This window comes from Mauremys reevesii, linkage group 1 (genome assembly GCF_016161935.1).
Source record: "Mauremys reevesii isolate NIE-2019 linkage group 1, ASM1616193v1, whole genome shotgun sequence".
NCBI lineage: Eukaryota > Metazoa > Chordata > Testudines > Geoemydidae > Mauremys > Mauremys reevesii.
In genome coordinates, this window is record NC_052623.1 from 150,293,657 (window position 1) to 150,317,431 (window position 23,775).

Consider the following 23,775-nt stretch of genomic DNA (forward strand, 5'->3'; position numbering starts at 1 on the left):
TTGAGCATTGGCCTGCTAAACCCAGGGTTGTGAATTCAATCCTTGAGAGGGCCACTTAGGGATCTGCAGCAAAAATTGGTCCTACTAGTGAAGGCAGGGGGCTGGACTCAATGACCTTTCAAGTTCTAGGAGATTGGTATATCTCCAATTATTATTTTTTTTTCTATGAGATACTATATGTTAATTATCATGAGTCGCATTTTTCTGAGACAAGGTTTGGCATTGCCAAGCCCACATTTATGCACTATGCTTTTTGACATCACTGTACAAAATCAGTGGATAAATATTCAATGTACTACATCAAAGTATTCAATGCTAACTCCCTAAGATATTTATAGAAGATGGGCAATTAATTGTAACCAGATATCCTGATTTGCATGGAATGACTTTAAAACTGGAGGTAACTCAGTAGAATGTAGATCAGGGCACTTTCAAAATCTGTGCTAGTAGGCATTATTAATAATAACTTTAAGATTTTGCTATTTAGCTGATCTCTCCCAATTTCTGTATTTTTGACATTCAGAGCCTGACTGAATCTTCTGATGCCCCATCATCAGAAATTAAATTGCATCTTTAAAGGAGAGCAGGGAGTGCTTCCTGTGTACCTTGAACGAACATACATTGGGATAATGACACTGAAACTTGAGCATAAATCTGAACTATATATTTAACTATTACAAGAGGGGGAAATAGAATGTCAAAATAATTTTGCAAAATAAATAAATAATTGGCATAGTTCAAAATGCTATTATTTCTCATTTTAAGCAACCTCCCACCTCAAAAAGATTTAATGCATCACAAAGCCACTGTTTCTGACCCTTTTTTCCTTCATGAATTAGGTTCTGCTACCAGCTCCATCCCACTCTCTAAATGTTTTAAAGATTTATCTGGAAACTCCTGAAATAGGGCTTTGGTTTTTTGTGCAGTATCACCAAAACCACCCAGCCCAGCCTCGATTCCTTCTTTCCTATAATTATTATTTTAAGAGAACATTGCAATTTTGTTTAAAGGCAACACAGTATTGGACAACTTGTTAAAACTGGCTATGTGGAAATGCCAACTACAGGCAGAAGACACCTGAATGAGTCCAAGAGTAAGTTAGATTTAGCAGCTGCATAGAAGTTTAATTAGCAGAAGTAATCAAGACATAGTGAGTTTGAACAGCAAATGAATGACTTGGTAGTAAGGCTAAGGGACATGGCAAATATTTAACAGGGGCAAACATTTTTTAGTAAAACATCATCGATAATTTTTTCAGAGCGGTGTCTGTAGGAATAACCCTGAGACTCTTACTAAAGCCAGGTACGAGTTGAGTAGATAAGACATCATGTTATAATGCCTTTACCCTCTGTAGAAAATTGGGTAACAATACACAGCAATGTGGTTTGAAATTAACTATTCAGCTCCTCAGGTCAAGGGTTCTTAAAAGTAAGGAACTATGAAAGTGTTTCTTAGTGACAGATTCCCAGTTCAGTACTACCAAGTGATGACAACAGAAATCATAATTCCATTATAGAATGTATGAGTTGCCTCTGTAATGCTTGGCAATTAGAGAGTATCTGCAAAATATCCACCCCATTCATAAGCAGTCTGAATCAGTGCTAAGAAGCACCACACCTAATCAGCATATTCTCAGTGCTGTAATGGTATTCCTAGATGATTCACTTTTAGGCCAGAGCACTTTGGAGACCTATAGAAAACTGGTACTGAAGATCCAGAACCAGGGCTCTAGGCCTAGGAGAGAGTTGTCAGATAATCAGAATGTGGTCAGATAGTTAGATTCTTTCAGAGTTATGATCTGTAGTATTGTGATGTAGGATTCCATTGCTAAAATAGGTGAAACATGGACATTTGGAAGAATTTAACTCCGTAAACCTATTTAGCCTGGATTTCTATAGTGATTTCTGATGTATCACGTGTAAATTAAACTCTTTGATCCAATAACCAAATTTCCTACCCTTGGTATAAAGCTCTTAGTATATTAGTATAAGTGATCTGTGGGCACCATGCCTTAAAAACAAATGTTATACAAACTTATTTGTGATATGTTAGACACAGCAACAACATTCTGTATCACCCAAGCTTTTATTTTATGAGTTTTTTATTTTTAACTTTTTCTTTTCAAAGATCTAAATGTGTTTTAAAGAGTCAATAATCTGGATCCATATATTTAGATAGTGTGCTTAAATTACCAATGGGTGCATTTATAGGAGAAACCATTTTACAAACACAATGCACTGTAACTCCAAAGCCCTCTACTACACTTTAGTTCCAAGCTCTGTTGATATTCTTACTAAGTGGAGTGTTAACCACATGCAATTTGCAATAGCATGCAAATTTCTTGGCATCTTAAAAATCAGCCTTCTAGAGAAAGAGTGCTCCATCTGTCTTCATGACAATCTATGCTGTGTGTGAAAATTATAAATCAATATTCCAATGTATATATTTTGGTGTTGCTTATTCTAATAATAGTTCATTGTAAGTGAAATGTAGGTCACACATATTTCAAAAGATATATGCTAACAATAGTAAAAAAGTTTTATCTTCCCTACTACTTTATGGTTCTCTCTTCACTAATATTCACCTGTGAGTAAATTAAGAATTAAAAGTAATCTTAACTTACGCTAGTCTAAAATTAGCACTATAATGTGGAAGCAAGTGCCACAGTGAGAATTATAAATCTCTAGTATAATCTGATGCTGCTACTACTACTACAATAAGACAAAGCATGTTCAGAGATGGCACATGTATGAAAATCCAATGTATAGTTGAGAAATCTTATTGGTTTTGTTTCTGAAAAGTATACAAAAATTTCCACAGTATTTTTAGAACTCCAAGACCCAATGCCCTATCTCAATGTCGCCTCAGAATACCCTCTAAAACAAAAAAGACTGTAATAATGAATTGTTGATTATCATGGGGATGGGTTGGGGAGGGGTTGTGTATGTGTGCATGAGGGTGTAAGTAAAATTTTAAATTATGGCCTTAACTGTAAGACCACTGTCATCTCTGAAATTTTTGAAAAACCATAAAGTTCAGTGTGTATCATCTGAAATATATCTAGTTTACAATCAAGGAGTTTGCTCTTATTCAGAAATGACACTCTCTCATAAGCATTAATAAGACTGTGCACCAAAATCCCTATCAGAATACACCCTCCAGGGAGAGTATACAGTATACATTTCACGATGCCTGGGAAACCCTGGTGTTATCCCATTCTACTGATCTGGAATAAAAATTATTCTTTCAGAAAGGCTATCAAGAAAAAAAATAAACAAAGAAGGAAATGAACATATGTAAAAACTAAATAAAAACAAAACAAAAAAGTGAGGGAACGCAGCTGCAGCAGCACACTTCAGCAAAAGTACTCACGCAGAATCTACTGGCCAGAAGTTGATCAGAGTAACAGGACTGCAAGACAAAAAATGAGGAGGTGAAGAGAGAGAGGCAGAAAAACTCAGCAGCAAAATAATTACAGAAAGATTAAAAAAAACACAACAACTGAAAAACAGAAAATCCAACAGACCAACGTGAATGACCATGAAAAGCATCTAACCAAAAGGTGGGAAATAAAATCAAAATATTAATTAAAAGAAAAAGAAAGATAACAAGCTGTTGTGCAACTGCCATTAAACAGCTAATTATTATAAACTTGTGAAGTTAAAAGAAGGTAAGGTCACTCACTGATCAATGAGCATCATCACTGGTGTGTGTTTGTTTGTTTTGTAAATATAATGAGTTCAAGTCATTTTGTGTGACCACAAACATGGATAGAGAAAAGAGTAAGCTAGGCTGTGGCAATCAAATTAAAAAAAACAAACAAAAAAACAAACAAATCCCTCACTAAAGAGATATTGCCTTTTGGAAAGAAGTCAAAATGTAATGCTAAGATTGCTAGTTTCCAAATTACCTTATCCATTTTAAGGCCTTACAAGAAAATCATTGCAGTAGGAGGTATTTTTCTTTTGCTAATTGAAGTTTAAATTATTGTAAGGATAGGTGAAAAAAGATGAAGGAAATGGCAATTGAAATGTCAGCTTGTGTTTTCCTTTCAACCATAGTAAACAAAAATGAAAGAAATAAAAAGAGGCTTTACGCATTAAGGAAGTGAAGGGAGTTGGTGCCAGCTGGGGAGCTCGAGGAGCATATCAAATGATATACTACTTATTTGCTTTAGAGCTAGCTACTCACGTTTCCATGTTGTCTCCCTCCAAGACAGTTTGCACAGGCAGATAGCCCATTCTTGGGTGCTTTGCAAAATACCGTTTTGTTCGGAATTTATTTTTCAGTACCTTGGCAAAGTCGCGGACATCTTCTCCTGAAGTTGTCTGAAAGCAACACCACAATGAAATCACCCTCTATTATTGTCCTTGATCATCTTTTCTTCTGCTAGATCATTTGACATAGTACATGAGAACACAGCACAGGGGCACTAATGATTTGACCTCTGGAACATCAAATACTGTATATGCTTATTATTGTAGATATAATGTATTTCCCAAACAATGTGAGGTATGTTACTATTTGCCAAATATATAAAACCAACCAAGTTCTAGTCTTTGAACTCCCGTGTTCTGTGATAATAGGCTTGTTCCTCTTCTCAAGTGATCTGAGGCAATCAATAAGATGATTAGACTCTCACAATTTCAGTTTTGCCTTGGCACTGATCAGGCAAAGGCTTTGACTGGACACAGTTCAAATATTAAAATAGCTGAAAAATAGGATATGCAGCAAGTGTGAGACCTGGCAATGACTTTCTGATAAGCCAGCAGTTTGAGTCCTCACTCTCTCAATGAGCACCTTTTGTTTACCATTTCAGTGACTGCAGAGTCTATGAAAGTTGGCATAATCCTCCCAAAAGAGTTTTCCCTATTCAGCCTTCTCTGCCATTAATGTTTTATTTTTCTTTACATAAAAAGGAGGTTAGAGTTGTGGAAAACTCTGGGATGGGTTGTGTCTCCTTTTGTTGGTTCAACTCAGTTAGTAGGCATTTAGAATACCGCTCTAACCCTTTGCCTGAACTTAAGTCCCTCTCTCCCTTCTAAGCCACCTAAACAGCAAATTAAGCCAAGCCCAAAAGAAATCAAAACAAGTCTACCGGAGAGAATTAAAAGGGAGGAACTAGCCATCTTCTCTTCTCGTAAGTCTGATAGAGAATCAGATGACCCTTCTCTGATGAATATTAATGCAGGAGTTGAGTTACTTTATTAAATCTGTACCCAAGGCCTTACCCCCATAGAGGAACTAGCCTCTGCAATACTGCAATAAAATAATTTCTTTCCTGACTCACATAAGGATGGTTCTTCCCTGGTGTACCTCATTTCTTTCTGCCAAATTAGATAAAGTTAGTTTGCTTTTAGTTGTATAATAAGCTTATGCCTCCTATTGAGAGAGGAATGAGTTGTTAGGTTCTAGCCTTTAAACTGTCACAATGCTGCTGGTTTTTGCCTGTCCCTGTCCTTTGAAATGGGATTGAAAATGCCTTCATTAAGATGAACAAAAGCACTTCTCTACTGAAGCTTCTCTTCTGCATGGGGTGGAAAAGAATTCTCCCTTTCTTTTGAGGTCAGTCCATCCTGTGGAAAAACTCAATGTGATTTCTGACTGGCAGAGTAGGAAAGCAGTATCTCAATGTACAATTTTATTCAACAAAAGTATCTTTGTTGGTGAATGGAAGCCAGGTACTTTGCAAAACCATCAAATTGCCTATTTCTGTAGCTGGTACAGAGATTCTCAGGCAACAGATGCTCTTAGTTTAGTTCTCTACTTTAAATTTTTTTTTTCCAGAAACTGCCTTGCCTTTATTCTGACTCAACCCTCTTCAGGTAAGGAGAAGCTGTTGCACTCTATGGACCTGGTACGAGCTCTCAAGTTCTTCTTGAACAGGACTAAAAATCACAGATCCTCAAGTTTCTTGTTTGATATGTGGAAAACCCACCACACACTCCACTGTTAGTTGGACACATTCAGATATTTTGGAAGCTTACATCAAAGGCGGCATTCTTGGCCAACTGACAGTTAAACTGTCTATAAGGGTGACGGCTTTGTCTTGGGCTGAGACAGCAAATACTTTGGTGTTTAAAATCTTTAAGAAGGGGCCACTGTAAGTCTTTTTGTTCATTTTCAAATCATTACATTCTGGACACTGAGGATGTTTTGTTCAGTCATACAGTACTTAGGGTTATTTTTCAGTTAAAAAAATAGCTCAGAGACTTTTGGCACTACATGCTCACATTTTTTCCAGTTTAATCCTCTCCTAATTCAGCTCACTGCTGATTCAGCTAGGCACAACTAATTAGTATGGATTGCTGGAGCTCAGAAATAAAGAAGATTTTTACCATCTGTGAAATGGGTTCTTAAGACTGAGCTCAGCAATCTGCATGCACTCTCTATTTTCTGTTTTCCATTATTTTGTCTGTTACTAATTTGACTTTCTTATATCTCTATGGAAAAGTGCACTGGGTCCTATAGTAGACTCAAAGGAGTGAACATAAAACCCATCATTCAGGTAAAAATGGTGGTAGCAGAGGCGTTATTCTGTGTACTGTATACATTTTTTCATTAAGTCTTTGCTTCATTTGCTAGGAGAATAAAGGTGTCAAGAAGAAACAATAACCAACTCAGTTAGATTCCTGACCCCAACTACATTTGTGAGGAAGATTAGTGTGCTCTAGCAATGCTTACAGTAGAATAATCAGTTCAGATTTGTCTGTGTTGTTCTAGACTTCCCCTGTGAAATGAGCAACAGTACAACACATCATCATTTCCAGTTATCTCAGTCAATGAAGAAAAGGCAGGAAAGGATAAAGCATATGGAGAGTTTTGGTGAAAATCTGGCGGAAGCAAATGTATTGTACTTGCAGAGATTCACACCAGGCAGTGCCATATCCTCCAATACACAGAGAACTGAATGTTTTAGAAAGTATTATGCATGTCATAAAGAAAATAATGGTTGAAGTAAAAAACAAATAATGCTGTAATGAAAATATATGATAAAAATGGACAGAAACTTTATTCTTGCCTCATCATAACATCTTAGGGGTATATATTTTCTTCTCAGCCTTTTTCAACTCCCCATTCACTGAGACAAGCTTACAACCCTTACTCTACCTTGCACATCTCCCTTAGTCTGCATACAAATTAGATACTAACATTTTGTTTCCTAGTCGGTTATGTATTATTTTCATGGTTTTATTTTAAACATTTACATTTGACCAGTAGACAAAAATGCAGAATCTTGTGATCACTAAACCACATTATAAACTGGAAGCCATACTGTGGGGTGCATCAGAACTGCACAAAATGCAGGTTGCCGGGTCTGCAAACGTGGCTTAAAGCTCAGTACAGGGGCAGTCCTTCTGCACCACATAAGAGTGCTCTAATTTACACACAGCTACAATGGACACATGGAGCCAAAAATACAGTTGAGAAGTGGTGTGGTACAGGATGATCTTACCTCTTCCACATTTTCCTCTTACAGGGGAAGGTAAAGAGCTGCCTTGTCTGCTCTATGCCATGGGAGAATCATCCTTACATGAATAATCCTCCCTGAACCAGTTAAACAGGGTTTAGGGCCAGATAACACGAGTGGTGAAGCAGAAAGCAGAGGCATTACACTGGAAAATCTGGCTCTTGGTCTCCAGATGTGAAAATCCAGTTCATTAGTTTTAAATACCTCCTAGATCTTTACATATCACTGTATCATCTTACAACATACCACCACTACTAGTATGCCGAGAATAATTTTGCAGCTGAAGAGACAGTCATGACCAAACCAACATATCCACGATCTGTCAAAACAGCTATCACATTAAACTAATTCTATTAGTGACTGATCTTTCAGTACAGAGCTTATTATGCACTTAAAGTACACTGGAAAAAAGAATGGAGGTGTTAACTTGGAAGGGCCCTCACTGAGATACTGTGAGTTGATTTTTTTCCCCCTACCATAAGATACAAATAGATTTTTCAAGAACCCTAGCCTTACTGTAGAATACATAAAATCAATTATTTAACACTGAGCACGGAATCCATTAGCATATAATGCATAATTTTGATATAGCGTTGTATAAACAATGAAAGGCAGTAAACCTTAACTCCCAGTTACTTCAAACCATTACTGTTATTCCTCACTGTGCATTTCAAAATGTTAGGCTCTAAAGACTGGGGTGTATAAAAGATGACTTAATTACAGAAAAAAGTCCTACACAAATGCTCTGTTAGCTTGCACATAGCAACTGAAGCTTTTTACTTCTACATAATAATCAACATTAAGGGTCACTGAGGCAGATACCTACCGGTGTGCAGTACTCCACCATTGGATAGTGCATTTTATGGCCTTTTGCCACTCGGCCAGAAAAGAAACAGCTTTGGCAGATGTCATAGTTAAAGTGCTTTAAGCTTCTGTACCTGATGGAGGGAGGAAAAAATTGCCGTTAGAGCTTCACAGCCTATCATAACTGAATTTTGTTTCAATTTGTAAAGTAGTTTCCTCTGCTAATAGCTCCTTTTCCCCCCAAGATAGCCTTAGCTGTACACAATGCACTCTACAGTAAGCATAATAAAATGTATGTTTGCCATATAGGGCCAATATAGAGCAATTTGAAGCAAGGTGATTATAAAATTACTTATACATTTGCAAAAAAATAGAATCACGAAAATTATAGTAATTACAGGGCAATACTGGGAAAGTACATATGCCAAAGGAAAACCAAACCAATGTCATTAAAAATATACAAAATGTACCTGCACATTTCTGATGAGCTGAAATTAATGTCAGTTATTTTTATCCCTCTTACCCTTCCTGTCATCACACCACCTAACCAAATAATTTCAACTAAAAATGCCCCTCAAATAACCCCAGGAAGCTCTGTTGTGTTCTGCACCTTAAATAGCAATATGTTTGAGTTCTGTCTAGTTTCTTTGTTATAATAGCTTGCATGTATGAAGAGCCTTCAAATTCAAAGATCTCAATGCACATTTACAAAAATCCGTTTAGCCTCAGCACTTATTATATCTGTTATGTTGCAGTGCGGGAAGGAGCCAGGAACACAGAGTCTGTGTTGTATTAAGAGGTTCATTAGCAATAATTTCAAGTGAGAGAGTTAACAGCACTGTTTCTAGGTGTAGTCAGTCTCACAGTTATTAACTTTCTAAATGCCTTCCAACACAATGTGTATTTTGAAGACGTGAAAACAGAGGCACACATACTATCTAAGCATAATTTACATACCACAGTAATAGATGCCTTGGAAATACTTAAGAGATATACTAGATAGGTAAAATTAGATTAGATTTTATACACACATGTAGCCAAGATCTGCTCGCTCCCAGTCTAGTGCCTTAACCAGAAGGCTATCCAGTCCCCTGACAGCCCTCGCTCACAACAATAGCTCCCTTTGACTTTGTTTGAATAATTATGGAGACAAAGTATGTAAATAGGCATTTTCTTATATTGCATTTGGGAATAGGAAAGTATAGAAAACTTTCTAGATGGAGTAACCTACTCGCAATCCCATCACCTCCTTCAATAATGTTTACCATTCCCAAGTTGAAATATGCATTGCGAGTAAAGGAACAAGGAGATTAATTCAGATAGCAAGGGAACTGATACAATGACCAAAAAGACAGGGATTTCTTAATATTTAAAAAAGCACCTCCTCCAGCTATCAGGGGGGGAAATAAGAAGGAAGTGAGACACTTTCCCACAGCATCTCCACCTAAAGTCATCATTCAAACCCTCAAATGTAGGGTAAAATGATGACATCTTTATATGAATGCTGCCTGCCCTCTGTTGAATATCTGGGCTTTAGAAACATCATTATAAAAAGCTCCTTGTAAACAGCACGATACACAGAAGTATAAATATCGATGGTAAAAAGACCACGATGAATAAAAAGCGCACAAACCATACAAAGCAGCTATTAGGAAACAAAGTGATAAAACAAGTCTAAGCATAATTGAAAGCGAGTATTTACTTAGCTGTTAAGTGGATTCTGAACAGGCATACCAATACATAGCCATTTTACAACACAGTGATTTATTCATTGCTATAGTAACCACGGGGTTCATCCAGATATTTAAATCCATCAGCAACATTTCAGAATCAAGAGCTTCTGATTATTGTTAAATAAGAGATGTTTACAGAAGATAGGCCGAGTAGATTCTGTCTAAAGCAATGATCATAATATAACAGTATTTCTAGCACACTAGGTTAAATAGTCCACCAATTATACACTCTTTCTCCAAAAAATACATAAATAGCCCTGGATTTTTGTGCTTCTATGATTTTTTCTGTTCATTTGCATGCTTTTATATCATCATGGAAAGCAATTCATTAGGATCCAATCCAGAAAACATAATCATGTTTACAGAATAGATGGAATATAAAGTACATTCTATATTTACTAGGACAATCCACCAATCCTTTGGCAGGGGAGGAGCAGGACTGACAGGAAAAGAAGCATTTGATTTGAATTATCTCCCCACACTCAAGACTGTTGTGCTCAATTCATTGATATAATTCTCCCTGTAGGACAGCAGTACTTGTTTGTTTGTTTATTTTTTACATTTGCTAAATCAAAGGAATAAAAACAGAAACATTCTCTCCTGGGTAAGAGAGGGAGATCTTAGTATGCTAAGCAGCTGAAAGTACTGTAGCAGAAGGGGTATTATTTTGTACCTGAATCCAATAATGGGACACTCCTTACAGATGTTACACTTAGCTTGGTGTTTGGCAGTTTCAGCAGCAGCCACCCTGTGCAACACTGGCAGCCATACCATGGACTGTGGTTCCAGCCTCATCCAATCCAAGAACAGGGCTGCTTCAATTTCTGGCTTGTTATTGGCCTGGGAGAGAGGATGAATAAAGAGAAGGACTCAGCAAAGAACAGCATCCCGATGACTGCCTGTCCAACCCACCAGCTTCCTGCCTCCTCACCCTTACCTCATCACTGAGCCTTCAATCCTGGTCAACTCTCCCATGCACCAACCCTAAATGCCACTTCCAGGACCTTCTCCTCAAAAGGCACTGCTTAGTTTCCTGAATAATGTGTTCCCTCATTCTGAACTCCACTTCATTCCTTTTAACATCTCTAACTTTTCTGTGGCACATTTATGAGCTCCAACCCACTGACATCTCTGTGCTCCTATCCTGCTCCTCTTGTCTCTTTTACTGGCTATATAGAGGATTCTCTGAGCTCCACTCATTCTTCCACCTGTGCCTCTTTTGTCCCTTTCTCCCATCATATCATGCCTCCTAATGACCCCTAGCATTGGCTCACACCCAACATCCTCTTCCACCATTCCTAGACCTGTGCCACTGAACTCCACTGGAGAAAATCCAAGGACCACACGATCTTCCTCCACTACAGATCTGTCCACTTCTCCTTCGGTACTGCCATCTTCTTTGCTAAACAACTCTTCCTCTCTCTCACTGAGCCCTAGATTTAAAACCCTATAGCGTATTCACTACCTTTCAATACCTCTCTGAGTCCCTTTTCTCCACCCTGAACACTTTCTTCTCTTCCCAGCATCTGATTTCCTTCAATTCCCCATATTCCCTCTCAGCTCCTGGCATTAATTCAGAGATCACTCCTCTATATCCAACACCTCCACCTATTCACTTGACCCCATTGCTAGGCAAATCTTGGAGTTCATAATCCATCCATATCTTTCTTGACCATAGGCGGCGAGTTATATGGGCCCGTGGTGCCCCTGCTCCACCAATATTCAGGAATGTGGGCCCGACTCCATCAATGTTTGGGCTTATATTTTCAGAGCTGTCCTGTCCATAGGATGGACCAAGGAAACCGCCCTGGGCCCTGCGCTTCAGGGGAACGCAGGCTCCATGGCAGCCTGGAGTGCTAGTGGGGGGCCTGGCGCCAGCCTGCCCCGCTCTGCCTCTTCCTGCTCCTGCTCCGCCCCCATTCCACTCCTTCCCCTAAGCCCCCACCCCACCTCTTTCCCGACTCTGCCCCCTCCCCCAAGTGATGCCAGGAGCCAGTGGAGCAGGGTGGAGCGGAGCCAAGTTGCTTGCTGCTGCTGGCACGAGGCCCCCCGCTAGTCTCCCAGGTCACCCTGGACCTCACTTCCCCTTGAAGCACGGAGGCCCCCCAAAGCACAGGGCCCGGGGTGGTTGCCCTGGTCTGTCCTACGGACACAACGACTCTGCTTGGACCCATTCTGGGCGCCACCAAAAATTATACAAACCTGCCGCCCATGTTCTTGACCTCTCTATCAATTCAGGTCCTGGTTCAGCAAATTAACACATTAAACACATTAAAATATGTGCTTAATGTTAAGCACAAGTAGTCCCATCAAATTGAGTACTGAAGTAGGTAACTAGATCAGGGCCTATGACAACACAGAATATCTATTTCATGGCACTGTCCTTTCTTGGTTCTTTTCATATCTATCCAATGTTTCTTCATTCTCTTTTTCCTCATTCCTCTCTTGTAGACGTCTCACAGGTCCCTTGGATGTCTCTCTTCCTTTCACATCTTATCTGCTTAGATGATTCTAACTACCATCTCTTACAGTGATTACTCATACATCTAATTCTTCACTCTTTCCCCATCTTCCTGCATGGAGACCTGCAATCTAGTTTGTCTTTCTGACATTGCTTGGATGTTTCAGCAACAATTTAAGCTTACCACAATTAAATCTGAGTTTCTTATTTTTGCACCTTTATTTTTATTTTTTTTCTCCTTCTCTTGTCTGCTTTCCCCATTCTTAATTGCAAAATTACCATCTTCTTTGACTCACAGGCTTGCAACATGAGAATCATCTTTGACTGCCCCTTCTCAAGTTTCCTGTCTGTCCAGCACATACTCATATTTTGTGGTTTCTTCCTCAACAGCATTTTGAATGTCCAGCCCCATTTTCTAAGATGGGGTAGTCAAAAGGCAGACCGGGGCCAAATGCAGACTGCCTGACACTTTTGAATGGACCACAAAACCTTTTTATTTCTTTATCATCATTATTTCAGTATTTTCTTCTCTGGCGTTTGGACCTTGACTATACCTTGACCAAGAAATTTGGACCTTGACAAAAAATAATTGATTACCCCTGTTCTAAGATCCCACAGCTAAAGCCAGCCAAGGCATTGGATATCTCCTGCTTTGATTACTTCAATCTACTCTTCTCTTCAGCCTCCCTGATTCTCATATTGCTTTCCCTTCCTGGTGCATCCAAAGGGAAACCATTAAAATGACTTTTTGAATCTGATGCTGACAATGTAATCTCCTCCACCTCTTTGAATTCCTCTCTGAAATCCCCCTTTTCCACTACATCATATTTAAACTTCTCGTACTTACCTTAAAGGCCTATACAACTTTGACTTGGACTATATATTGGGAGTTTAGAATAAAGGCTTTGTTTGCTTTTTCCTTGTGATTTTTATGCTAATTTGAGAAATGGTCAGAAAATGTAAGGGTTCCACTGGCTGCATTAGAGACCAGTGTAAATGGGTTTCCAATATTGTAATAATATTAGAAAACAATAGAGGTTTCAATGTTTTATACATCTCTTGTATGAAATTAGAATAATCTTCTTTGATGCACGGCAATTCATCCAATGGATTGTGCATTAAACCCACCTCATCTGAGCTTTGTTTTTCTTAGCTATAGTATTTTTAAAAGGAAACACTCACTGGAGCAAAGAGAACACAAAAGAAAAAGTATAATCACCACAGTAACAAATCATAGCACTAATTCAATAATTTGCTGACCATGTTCAGAATGATGCACATCGTCTTTCACTGAAGAATCTCAAAGCACTTTACAAACATCAATTAATTCTAGACATCACTGTGAGGTGGGGCACAAAGCATTATTACCGTATCCCCATTTTAAGATAGAGTAATTGGAGCACGGAGAGGTCAAGTCACTTACCACCAAGGTCACTCAATGAGTCAGTGTCAGTCAGGAACTGAACTGCTGAGTCATCGCTCTCACTTATGCTCTAGCTACTAGACAATACTCTTCACATTCTCCCAGACATTCTCTGTCTTCCAAAGTATTGATGGGAGTATCTGTTTAATATGCTATTTCTAGTACAAAAAGATGAATTCTGTATTGAAATGCTGCAGCGTGTGTTGTAGACAGAATAAAAATGAGCAACCCAAAGAATTAGCCCATCCTTTTGTAGTCGCTTTAAGTTTGCAGGAAAAAAAGTTGCTCTAAAGAAATACCTCCTGTAACATTCAAAAATCCATTTTAAATCTGCAGTCACTGTTGATTGCTAATGGTCGTAAAAGTTGACTATCCAACTACTCAGTATACAGCTCGTACAAAACCTGTGCTTTGGGAGATTAGCTGCATTAAAATGTTTCAAAACTGGTTATGAATTACATTACATGAAGATTTAAAGCCACATGGAGAAAAGCTGGTCAGGGTCGGACAGTATAGGACAGACAGTTCTTTACTGTTCCCTGAGCTGCTATTATATTTTCCTTAACAACCTCTAAATCCAGTAAAGGCAGCAGCTGAAGATTTTACATAAGGGAAAAAGAAGTCTGCATTCAGACAGAACATATCTGAAGTAACAAGACCAAGCTGTAAAGAATATTAATGACTCCTTTCTTCAACACATTTCTGTGGAACTCCCAATTTTTATGGTAATAATGGAGTGAATCATAAAGCAAAAATCATAAAGCCTTTCCCAGCTTACAAATAACAATTTGTTATGGAGGGATATTCAAATTCATTATACTTCAGACATCTGTTTTTCTGCATTTGTTTGCCAAAAAACAATTGACAGGAGGGGGAAGCAGGGTAATTTTTTGAATCTTTATGCAATGATCAGGAGCTGAATTTTTCTGCCACTGCCCTCCCCCCGGATTTAAGCTCTTCCTCCCCTTTTTCTCATTCTGGCTTTTTTTAAATGTATACTGTATCAGTTTGAGGACAGATCAAATGTATGTCTCTGTTGTAAAATACTGCCTTATTTCTCAATGTACAAAGTAGTATCATTCTGTCCGGCAGAATCAAACATATTTTCAGTCACATACATATTACCTTCTGTAATGCTGCAATTTGGGAAATAAGTTATAAAAATAATAATATTCACTTAATAGTGTCTTCCATCCAAGATCTTGTATTACGCTTCATTTATAGCAACCTGTAACAGTAGATAAATATTATCCCCGTTTTTCAGATGAGGAAACAGATACAACATTTACATGATTTGCCCAATGTGACAAACACAAAATAAGTTTGTGACAAAGCCAGGAATAGAACCCCTGTCTTCCAACATCCAATCCTGCTTTTTTCGGCCAAGCCTATCATTCCTGTTTCCTGGTCTCAATGGCTTAATAATATATTTATGGCTTCCTATGCAGCCAGCTTCCCTTCCCACACCTGGATGTGTTAAAAAGGGGTAAATAAAGATGACAAGAAGAGTCAATGCTCCATAGTTTCCAAGGCAAGTGCTATTTCATGGTCAAACATGAGAAGGCAATCACAATGACACGACATGAGCTAGGCTCTGCCATACAGACTGCTTAAGCCATTCTTAACCCTTGGAGTGTCTAAGATGATGACTTTGATCTCTTGCTTAATACTAAACCAGTCTAGTCATGGTGTTAGCGACACATCAAATATAAGTGAAACAAATTATTCTAACTGATGACATTACTGGTAAGGCTTAAACGTTCCATTCATTATCATTGAAAAAACAAGATCTTTCTTCTTTTCCCCAGCCTTGCTCTTACCATTTTAACACACTTCTGTACAGAAGATCGCTTTTAGATCTGCTCAGGTTTGCTTCTGAAAGCCAGTCTCATTAAGTTTTTGATTCCATATAAACAAGCCCATAACTTCCTACTGAAATAACACCAGAGGACGTGCAGTTTTATGACATTTATAGCACAGCAGCTTGCAGAGGGATTTGTTAGATCCCTGTACGCCAGCTGCACAAAGAGGATGCACCTATTGATGATACAATGATTGTAATGGTGTTTGTATTTGTCATATTTCAGTTATTCATCCTGGACATTATTATTATTATTCCTTTTTTGTATTGCAATTGTGGCCTATGGTCCCAATCAGGATCAGGGCACAGACACATAGGAATACATGGCCCAAACCCCAAAGAGATTATAAACCTTTATTCCAGCTTTGGTTTGTCAGAGTACGTACTTCAGGAGTGGGCACACAGTTAAAGTAGTTGTAAAAATATCTCAATCTTTCTTTTTCACTGATACAGTATACATAGATCCATAACAAAAGTAGACTGTTGAAAGTCACGGTTATTTTTATGTTTATGAATAGAATAGTATATCTGATGTTAGATATAAACTAGTTGTATGTCCTCCCCCTACTTGTTTCATGTGGATAACATTCTATATAAAAACTCCAGCCCTACATCCAATTTCAGGGGGGAAAAACATCCTTAAATAATTTTATAGCATAAGGAAACAAACACCCCTCACACTTCACAAAGGTATTGGGGGAAAACAGCAGCTACGTTTTCATACACTGAGTTGAACTACCCGGCTGACCTATGGCTTTTCTTTTGCTCCCATTTCTTAGTTTCAACATCATAGTAAACCGTGGAAGAAAGGTGTGTATAACACCTAAATGATAATGGTATAAATTTTTATTTTTATCATTTAGGCCCTGTCTATACTGGCCAAGGAAAGTATGTTTGCAATTTTCCAGCATGTTTCACTAGAAAAATACTGCTGTGGTTTCCTTGGCCAGTAAACACGATAAGCAAGGCTTTAAAGGAGCACTGTCATGGCTGACATGGTCTGTATAGCATCTTTTCAGTTTCACCTTACAAATGAACCTGAAATGGAAAACACTAAACTTTCACTCAACAAAAACTAGTGGTAAAGTACCTTTAAATGCAAGATCACGCAAGCGTACCACACTTGCCTAGGGAACACGACAAACATAATTTTCTTTGCTTGTAACACAGCCTTACCTCCCAAGAGCACTTATCTATCATGTTTAATAAAGAAGAGAAAGATAGTCCCTTCACACCCTCACAATACAATACTGAGAAAATTCACACAACTTTTCATGGACCTTACAGATAATCTTTATGTACTGTGACTCAAGCATTTTCATCAAGTTTTTTTGACCTCAGTTAAGATTTTTGCCTTTAAAACACCTCAAAATACAATTACATTTTTCTAGTTTGGGGAGGATATTCCCAGTTGTATAAGCAACATATTATTATATTCTACATCACATCCTTGTTCCTCACAGTTAGTATTAGCACCTCCTTTCTTTATTCAGAAAGGATGAAAAAAAAAAAAAGCCTCCAAGCTGGTGGGAAGAAAAATAAAATGAAAGCAGCAGCCTAAAGTAAAAAACTCATTCCTTTAGAGAAAGAATGCGCTTGTGGGAATGGTAAGTATTTTATTACCATTTGCACAGGCTGTTATAAACAGCAGTGCTAAGAACACTTGCATGTTGACAGAACAAGACTGCCCTCCCCCACTATTCCCAAGGACTTATACTTCAAACAAAGACGGGTGCCGTTATCTCCTGGTACAGTAAACATCACATTTTCATGCTGCTGTGCATGACAGACAAGGCTGTTGCCAGGGCACCTAACCTAAGGGGGTTGGGAGAGTGAATTTTGAAATACATGTTTGCTGCTGACTTTCTGACGTGTCTGAAAGTTATTACTAGGTTATGATCAGCACAAGTAACTAAAACAAATAAATATATAAATATAAGGAATAAACAAACCCCAAAGTACAATTCTTAGTCCTTAAAAGAGACATATGAAGAAAGACCTAACATCAGACAATGTTTGGACACAACAGTGCATAAAGCACACATCCCCTGATTTATTTTTCTATATTAAATTATTTCCCTTCAAGAAAATCCCAGAAGGAGAAGGCAGAGGGGAGAGAGAAAGGAATGTGTAGCAGTGTCATTCCACCCACAAGCTCTGTGTGCTACCCTCTCATCCCTCTCTATCTCAGGGACTCCAGGCAATCTTCCACATGCCAGGAGCTGTGTCCTTCATAACACCTTCCTCCATACAGTTGACATCACCCCAGTGTGAGAGGCCCCCATTCCAGGGTCTCTGTGTTCCCCCCATCTCCTGCCCTCAGGTGCCCCTCTTTCAACCTCCCCATCTCTACTTCCCTTACTCCAATTCCCTGCTTCCATGCCTGCCCACTCATTTCCCCCTTTCTGAGCCCCTGCTTCCCTCAGCACAATTCTCCTCCTCCACCCATTCCCTTACTGGTCCCTGCTCTTCCTCCTCCCCTCCCCCCTACTCTCCACTTCTCTCCTTCCGGTCCCTGAGAGACCCTGCTTTCCCCTCCCCTTTGGCAAATCCACTCCCCTTCCTTCCCCATCCCCACCCCCCAGTCCTCTCTGGGGACCTGCTTCCTCTCCCTCACTCCCATCTGGGTCCCTACTTCCCCCACCATCATCGCCCCATTCCTAAGGTCCTTGCTGCTTTGCCCTCACCCCACTCTTGCCCCTCCCACACACTCTGCCCTCCCTTTCCCTGCTCCCTGGATCCCCAATTCCCACCCTACAAACCCTCCCCATAAAGGCTCTCTTACTTCTATTAGAGTTGAGGTTACAATCTCTCCAGGCACCAAGTTAAGGTTCTGCCTCTGATGTGAGAAGGCAGCAGCAGGGGGAACCAAACAGATTCCTCTGCCTGCAGCACTGGGCAGTCTGGGAGCCCTGATTTTCCTATGAATCAGGCTCTTTAGTGTTTTGATTTGTATCAGATTCAGCAGGAGTCTGCCCACTGACAGCTAAATAGTCCCAGAAATTTTGGAATTGGTTGTATGCAGTGTTCCAAAGCTATCATATTATATCCAAACAAACCCACAGAGAAATGCAGCTGAGTGTTACACCTTGCTTTGGTCGGCCAAATATCTTCCTGAAACGTGTTTCCCTCCATGTCACAAATATATCCATTTTACTGTATTTTCTACTGTATACCCACAGGCCTGGATTGTTTTTACAAAAACAATTTGTTAAAATTCCTATCCCTCACCTTTTGTTCAAAATAGTTTTGTGAATATTACTGTAGTTTCCATGGGAGAAGGAAAGGGTAGGCTCCATAGAGACCTGAATGAATGGGAAGCAGATTTATATGTCCCCTTCAGCAATCTGTGAAGCTGCTGTCGCATTATTCTGTGTTGGTCTGACAAAACCTAAAAACACAACACAGAGCCCCCCTACAAACCTCTGAAGGTTACCACAGGCTCTATTCTAGCTACCAAGGTTCATATTCCTTGTCTATCACCATGACATCTTTTGGATATGGCTCATGATACAGTTTTTGCACAGAGCACAAATGACTGTTTTCAGGAGAGGGCTGGGTTATACCAAGGAGAACAAAAGTTAAAAAAATGAGGGTAAGGGGATATATAAAGACTCTAGAACTAAACTGATCCACATTCTTAGCTTGTAGAAAAGTGAGTCACCCCCGAAACCTGAAGTGACAATAAAAATAAAATAAAGGATTAAAAAATCCACCCATCACAACAGGAAACCACAGGTCATTTTGTAATTGTATATGTTTTTTAAACACAAGTAACTCAAGACTATTTACTGCCATTACTATTCATTGAAAAGCACTTGCTGTAGATTGCTACACAATTTAACTTGAGCAACATGTAAAAACGCCTGCAGACAGTAAGAAGAGAGATAAGAAAGGGCAGATGAGGTCACCCACTCATTTGTTGTTACATAGACGATGCACAGACGAGCACAGCAGAACATGCATTTCGTCTTCTCTGCTATAATCTACTCTAATCTTCTTCTTACTTCCTTTTATCATTCCTAATGCGTTTTAACCTTTTGATATAGGAAACTGGAAATGTTTAGGTATGCATCCTTCTGTTGGCAGGAGTAAAGGATAAATATCCCACTTTCCTCCCAAAATTAGAAGTGTGTTTTAAGTTTTATCAGTTGTGAATTTGAGAAAAGAATCTGGACTGCACTGTGCATTCTTCAATATAGAGCACAGCAGCGGTCACAGAATTGCTAAAAGGAGAGCAGCATTAACCTTTCAAACAGTGAAACTAGCCGAAAGCCTGCTCTCTGAAACAATACTAATGCTGACTCTTCACAGTTCATTCATTTGATCGATTCTTACTTCTCTACTGGAGACCTCTGTTTTTCATTGTTATTTATACACTCTATATATGGGGTAGGGCAGGGAGTGTCAATTATTTTTTGGCAAGCTCCATATTTCTTGGTCGAGGTACAATCAAGGTCCAGACGCCAGAGACAATAAAAAACAACAACAACAACAACGAGTAAATAAAAAGATTTTGGGATCCATTCAAAAGTGCCTGGTGGTCCAGATTTGGCCCATGGTCTGGCCATTGACTACCCCTGGGGTAGGGTATGTATGTCTACACTACAAGTGCTACTACAGTGGCACAGCTGAAGCTACACTGCTATAGTGTTCTAGTGTAGACACTTGCTACAGCGATGGAAGGGTATTTTCCATCGCTGTAGTAAATCCTCCCACTTGAGAGGCAGTAGCAGAAGAATTCTCATGTTGACCCAGCTGCCTCTACAGTCGTGGGTTAGATCAATCTAATTACATCACACAGAGTGAGACATTTTCTACACCCTGAACAATGTCCCGAGATTGACCTAAATTTTAGGTATAGATCAGGCCTTACAATAACTCTTGTTCTTCATGACAGCTGTGATCTATAGCTGATTTCTTATAACAAAAAGGAATGCGTGCTGGCAGAAGGGATGGGTAAAGTAATTCACATAAAATAAAAAACTTTCACATGACTCAGTTATAACATGGTTAGATCCTATCCACACTACCCCTTTTAGCTATGTAGTAACCAGTTCAGGATAACCACACTGAAATGGATTTCCCCCTGACATTTCTATATTTGTATTGCAGACATACCCCAAGAAGAAACAACCTATTCCAAATGCCTTGCCAAGTAAACAGATTAGCAAACTAACACGAAATTTCTTTAAGCAATCCCTGGAATTCAATCCTTTCTCTCTCATTTCTGCTCCTCCTCCTCAAGGGATTTTACTTATCCTCTTCTCAGTGACAGAAACATAAATCGGGTGGAATTAAATAAAAATCAAAACAATAATAGGAAAAAAAACATTAGAAAACAAAAACCACGCAAACGCTTACAAACTGGAAGCAGCTCCTAACACTAGGTTCAATGTTACTGCCACCAAACGATGCAACTTCGCCCAGCTGCCGTGGGATCTGGATGGAGTCATGTAGGAGAAGGCCCAGTCGGCGCTGGTCACAGAATCCAGTGGAACTTGCTACCTGCTTGAATAGATCTAGAGGGACAAAAATGAAGCAAAAAGAGTTTTAGGGATAGAACATTTCAACCGGGACTACAGAAGTATTACAGAAACGCAATTATTTTCAGAGGCTCAAAAGTGTGGTGCCATTATGGGAGTGACTATATTTCAATGGGCCTCTATTTGGCTATCTTCTCTGTTTATTAACCAGTTAAATAAGTAGCCTGGTGCTAATGTCTGACTAGATCACGGGCTTCTATCTGTCAAGGAGGACCATTCTAAAATAACAATCTGACAGCATTTATATAATACTCAGAACCAACACAAGCTATAACTCCATAACACAGTTACCTAGACTGCAACCATAACGCATGTATACAGGGTCTCTGATCCACAAAATCTTTTAAACATTAATGTACATACAGTATGAACAGCTTTAAACATACAGCCCAGAGGACCTGATTCTGTTTCACATCATGAGTTGCTTTGAAAAACAAAAAAATTCCCTAACTTTGATATTTCATAATATAATGAACTCAAGATGATTTTTTAAATGAAAGAGAAACATTACACTGTTACAGAGCCCCACCACCAGTTGGGAATGTTAATATCATATTAAGTTTTAGGTTTTGAAGTGAAAGCCCTGTTTTATTATAGAAACACTATCAAAAAGGAATCCTTACCGGACTGAATCATAATCCTACCATAAGCACAATTTAATTTGCTGGGAATTAGTTATACTACAAATACTTTGAGGAGGTTTTAAAGTTTGTAATAACAAGAAAAATCAAGTTAGGATCAACTGAAATATTTATTTGGTACTACTCCAGTTGATAATTCATGACCTGAATAAATTCAGCTTATTTTTCAAAGAGTAAAAAATGTCACTAGTGTAGTAATAATATGCTTTCACGGCTGTGGCCTCCTTAATATTTCATCCCACACTGGGGGTGAAATTATACAGGAATGTCAATATCATTGATAAGTTTCCTAGCATAGCTTTTACAAATGATTTTTTTCTTTTTGGTTCCTTTTAATTAGAAGAGTATAAGAATATAATTCTTCTCATATCTGGCCTCAGAATATATTATTTCAAGACAAATCCTCCCTTCACCTCCCTGGCCCTGGAGACTTTCCCAGGCAGCACAACCAATACTGTTCTGCTGCACAAGTGGTTGGCAAATTCCCTGTGCAGAACTCAACTCTACAGGGACTTCCAGAGCATATCAGCGAGCAGGAATGAGAAAAGTCAAAAGATCAGCTGCTATGATGCTTCTGTCCTCTCCACTCACCACAACAAGGAGAGCCATTAGGACAGTAGGAGCTACTGCAGCATCAGGTAGTGGAAATGGAGCAATGGTGGAATAAGTCCACAGCCCCAGGGAGAAGATTCCTTTCTTTTCACCTCCAACTGCACATCCTTTCATTTCCCTCTTATTAAAGCATCTACAATGCTTAAAGGAAGATTACACATTACAATCAATCAGATGCATCCTTTTTTGGAGAGACAGTATTCAGCATTCACAGGGGAATAAATTAATCTTAATAGATATTTCCTATCTCTAACTTTTATAATCCTAACAGTGTACCACTTTTCTGGGAAACAGCTAAAAATCAGAGTTTTGACATTTTGTTTTAAATGTTTTAATTTGACTCAATTTTACAAAATATTTTAAATGTTGCAGTGAAGGGGGAGGTTCGTTCAATATATTTCCATATTCCTGTGTTTAAAAAAATGTAAACATTTTCAAAATCTTGATTTTCAAAAAGATGCTGGATTAAGAATACATCTTGAGTCAAATCCTAAAGTTCTTGGTCAAGCTCCAACCCTGTAAACGCCTACATCTGAGTATTACCATTGAACTCATCGGGGTACCCATGTGCATAAAGTTACTCACATGAGTCAAGTGTCCGGGCCTCACTTTATACTCATTCATTATTCATGTAAAACTTGTATTGGCTTCAAACTGATTTTTTCCAGATAAGGATTTTGGGATTTGGTCCATTGAAAACATGCAGAACTTTGATTTTTAAATTACACTCTCACTCTCTCTCTCTTTCACACACAATAAAAAAAAAATTTGCAAAAAAGCTTTTCATGAATATGGCACATCTTTATTGTTCACCCAGGGATAGCAACTGTGGCTGCATATAATTTTTTCAAGTATGATTCCGTTGCAACTGTAGACACCAGACTTAAGATATAGCATGTTGAATAAAATACAGTAATACAAATTGCTCTAAATATAATTTTTCCTGAAACATTTGTTTTTGTACTTTGTCATTTTGTCATTTAGATCCTGTCTACATGGGTCAGGGAAAAACGTTTTAATTCCTTTCTATGTCAAATCATATTAAACCCTACTTCTTCCTAATATGTTGTCATTGATTTTTTTCTGGCCAGTGTAGAAAGAACTTTAATCTATTATGGGAAGTAGGGGGAAATCTACACTGGACAAGTCACTTAAAAATACAGTGTAGAGAACTATCCTTCACTGAAGGATTAGAAGACCTAACAGGACTTTTCTGTCCCGAA

The 23,775-nt window shown here is 38.7% G+C and overlaps 1 protein-coding gene across 28 annotated transcripts in view; it reads right to left on the bottom strand.

Annotated features, from left to right (window-relative positions):
* DMD (dystrophin) overlaps nucleotides 1-23,775 on the bottom strand; it is a 2,035,724-nt gene that overhangs the window by 36,112 nt on the left and 1,975,837 nt on the right. For 25 of the 28 annotated variants that reach the window (XM_039486264.1, XM_039486496.1, XM_039486317.1 and 22 more), the window contains 5 exons: nucleotides 21,118-21,275; nucleotides 10,682-10,848; nucleotides 8,298-8,409; nucleotides 4,192-4,328; nucleotides 3,373-3,411 (listed from right to left, as the gene is read on the bottom strand). In XM_039486264.1, coding sequence (XP_039342198.1) covers nucleotides 3,373-3,411; nucleotides 4,192-4,328; nucleotides 8,298-8,409; nucleotides 10,682-10,848; nucleotides 21,118-21,275 — 613 coding nt within the window. The remainder of the gene's footprint in view (nucleotides 1-3,372; nucleotides 3,412-4,191; nucleotides 4,329-8,297; nucleotides 8,410-10,681; nucleotides 10,849-21,117; nucleotides 21,276-23,775) is intronic. The other 3 variants (XM_039486290.1, XM_039486477.1, XM_039486489.1) reach the window with 1 other exon arrangement.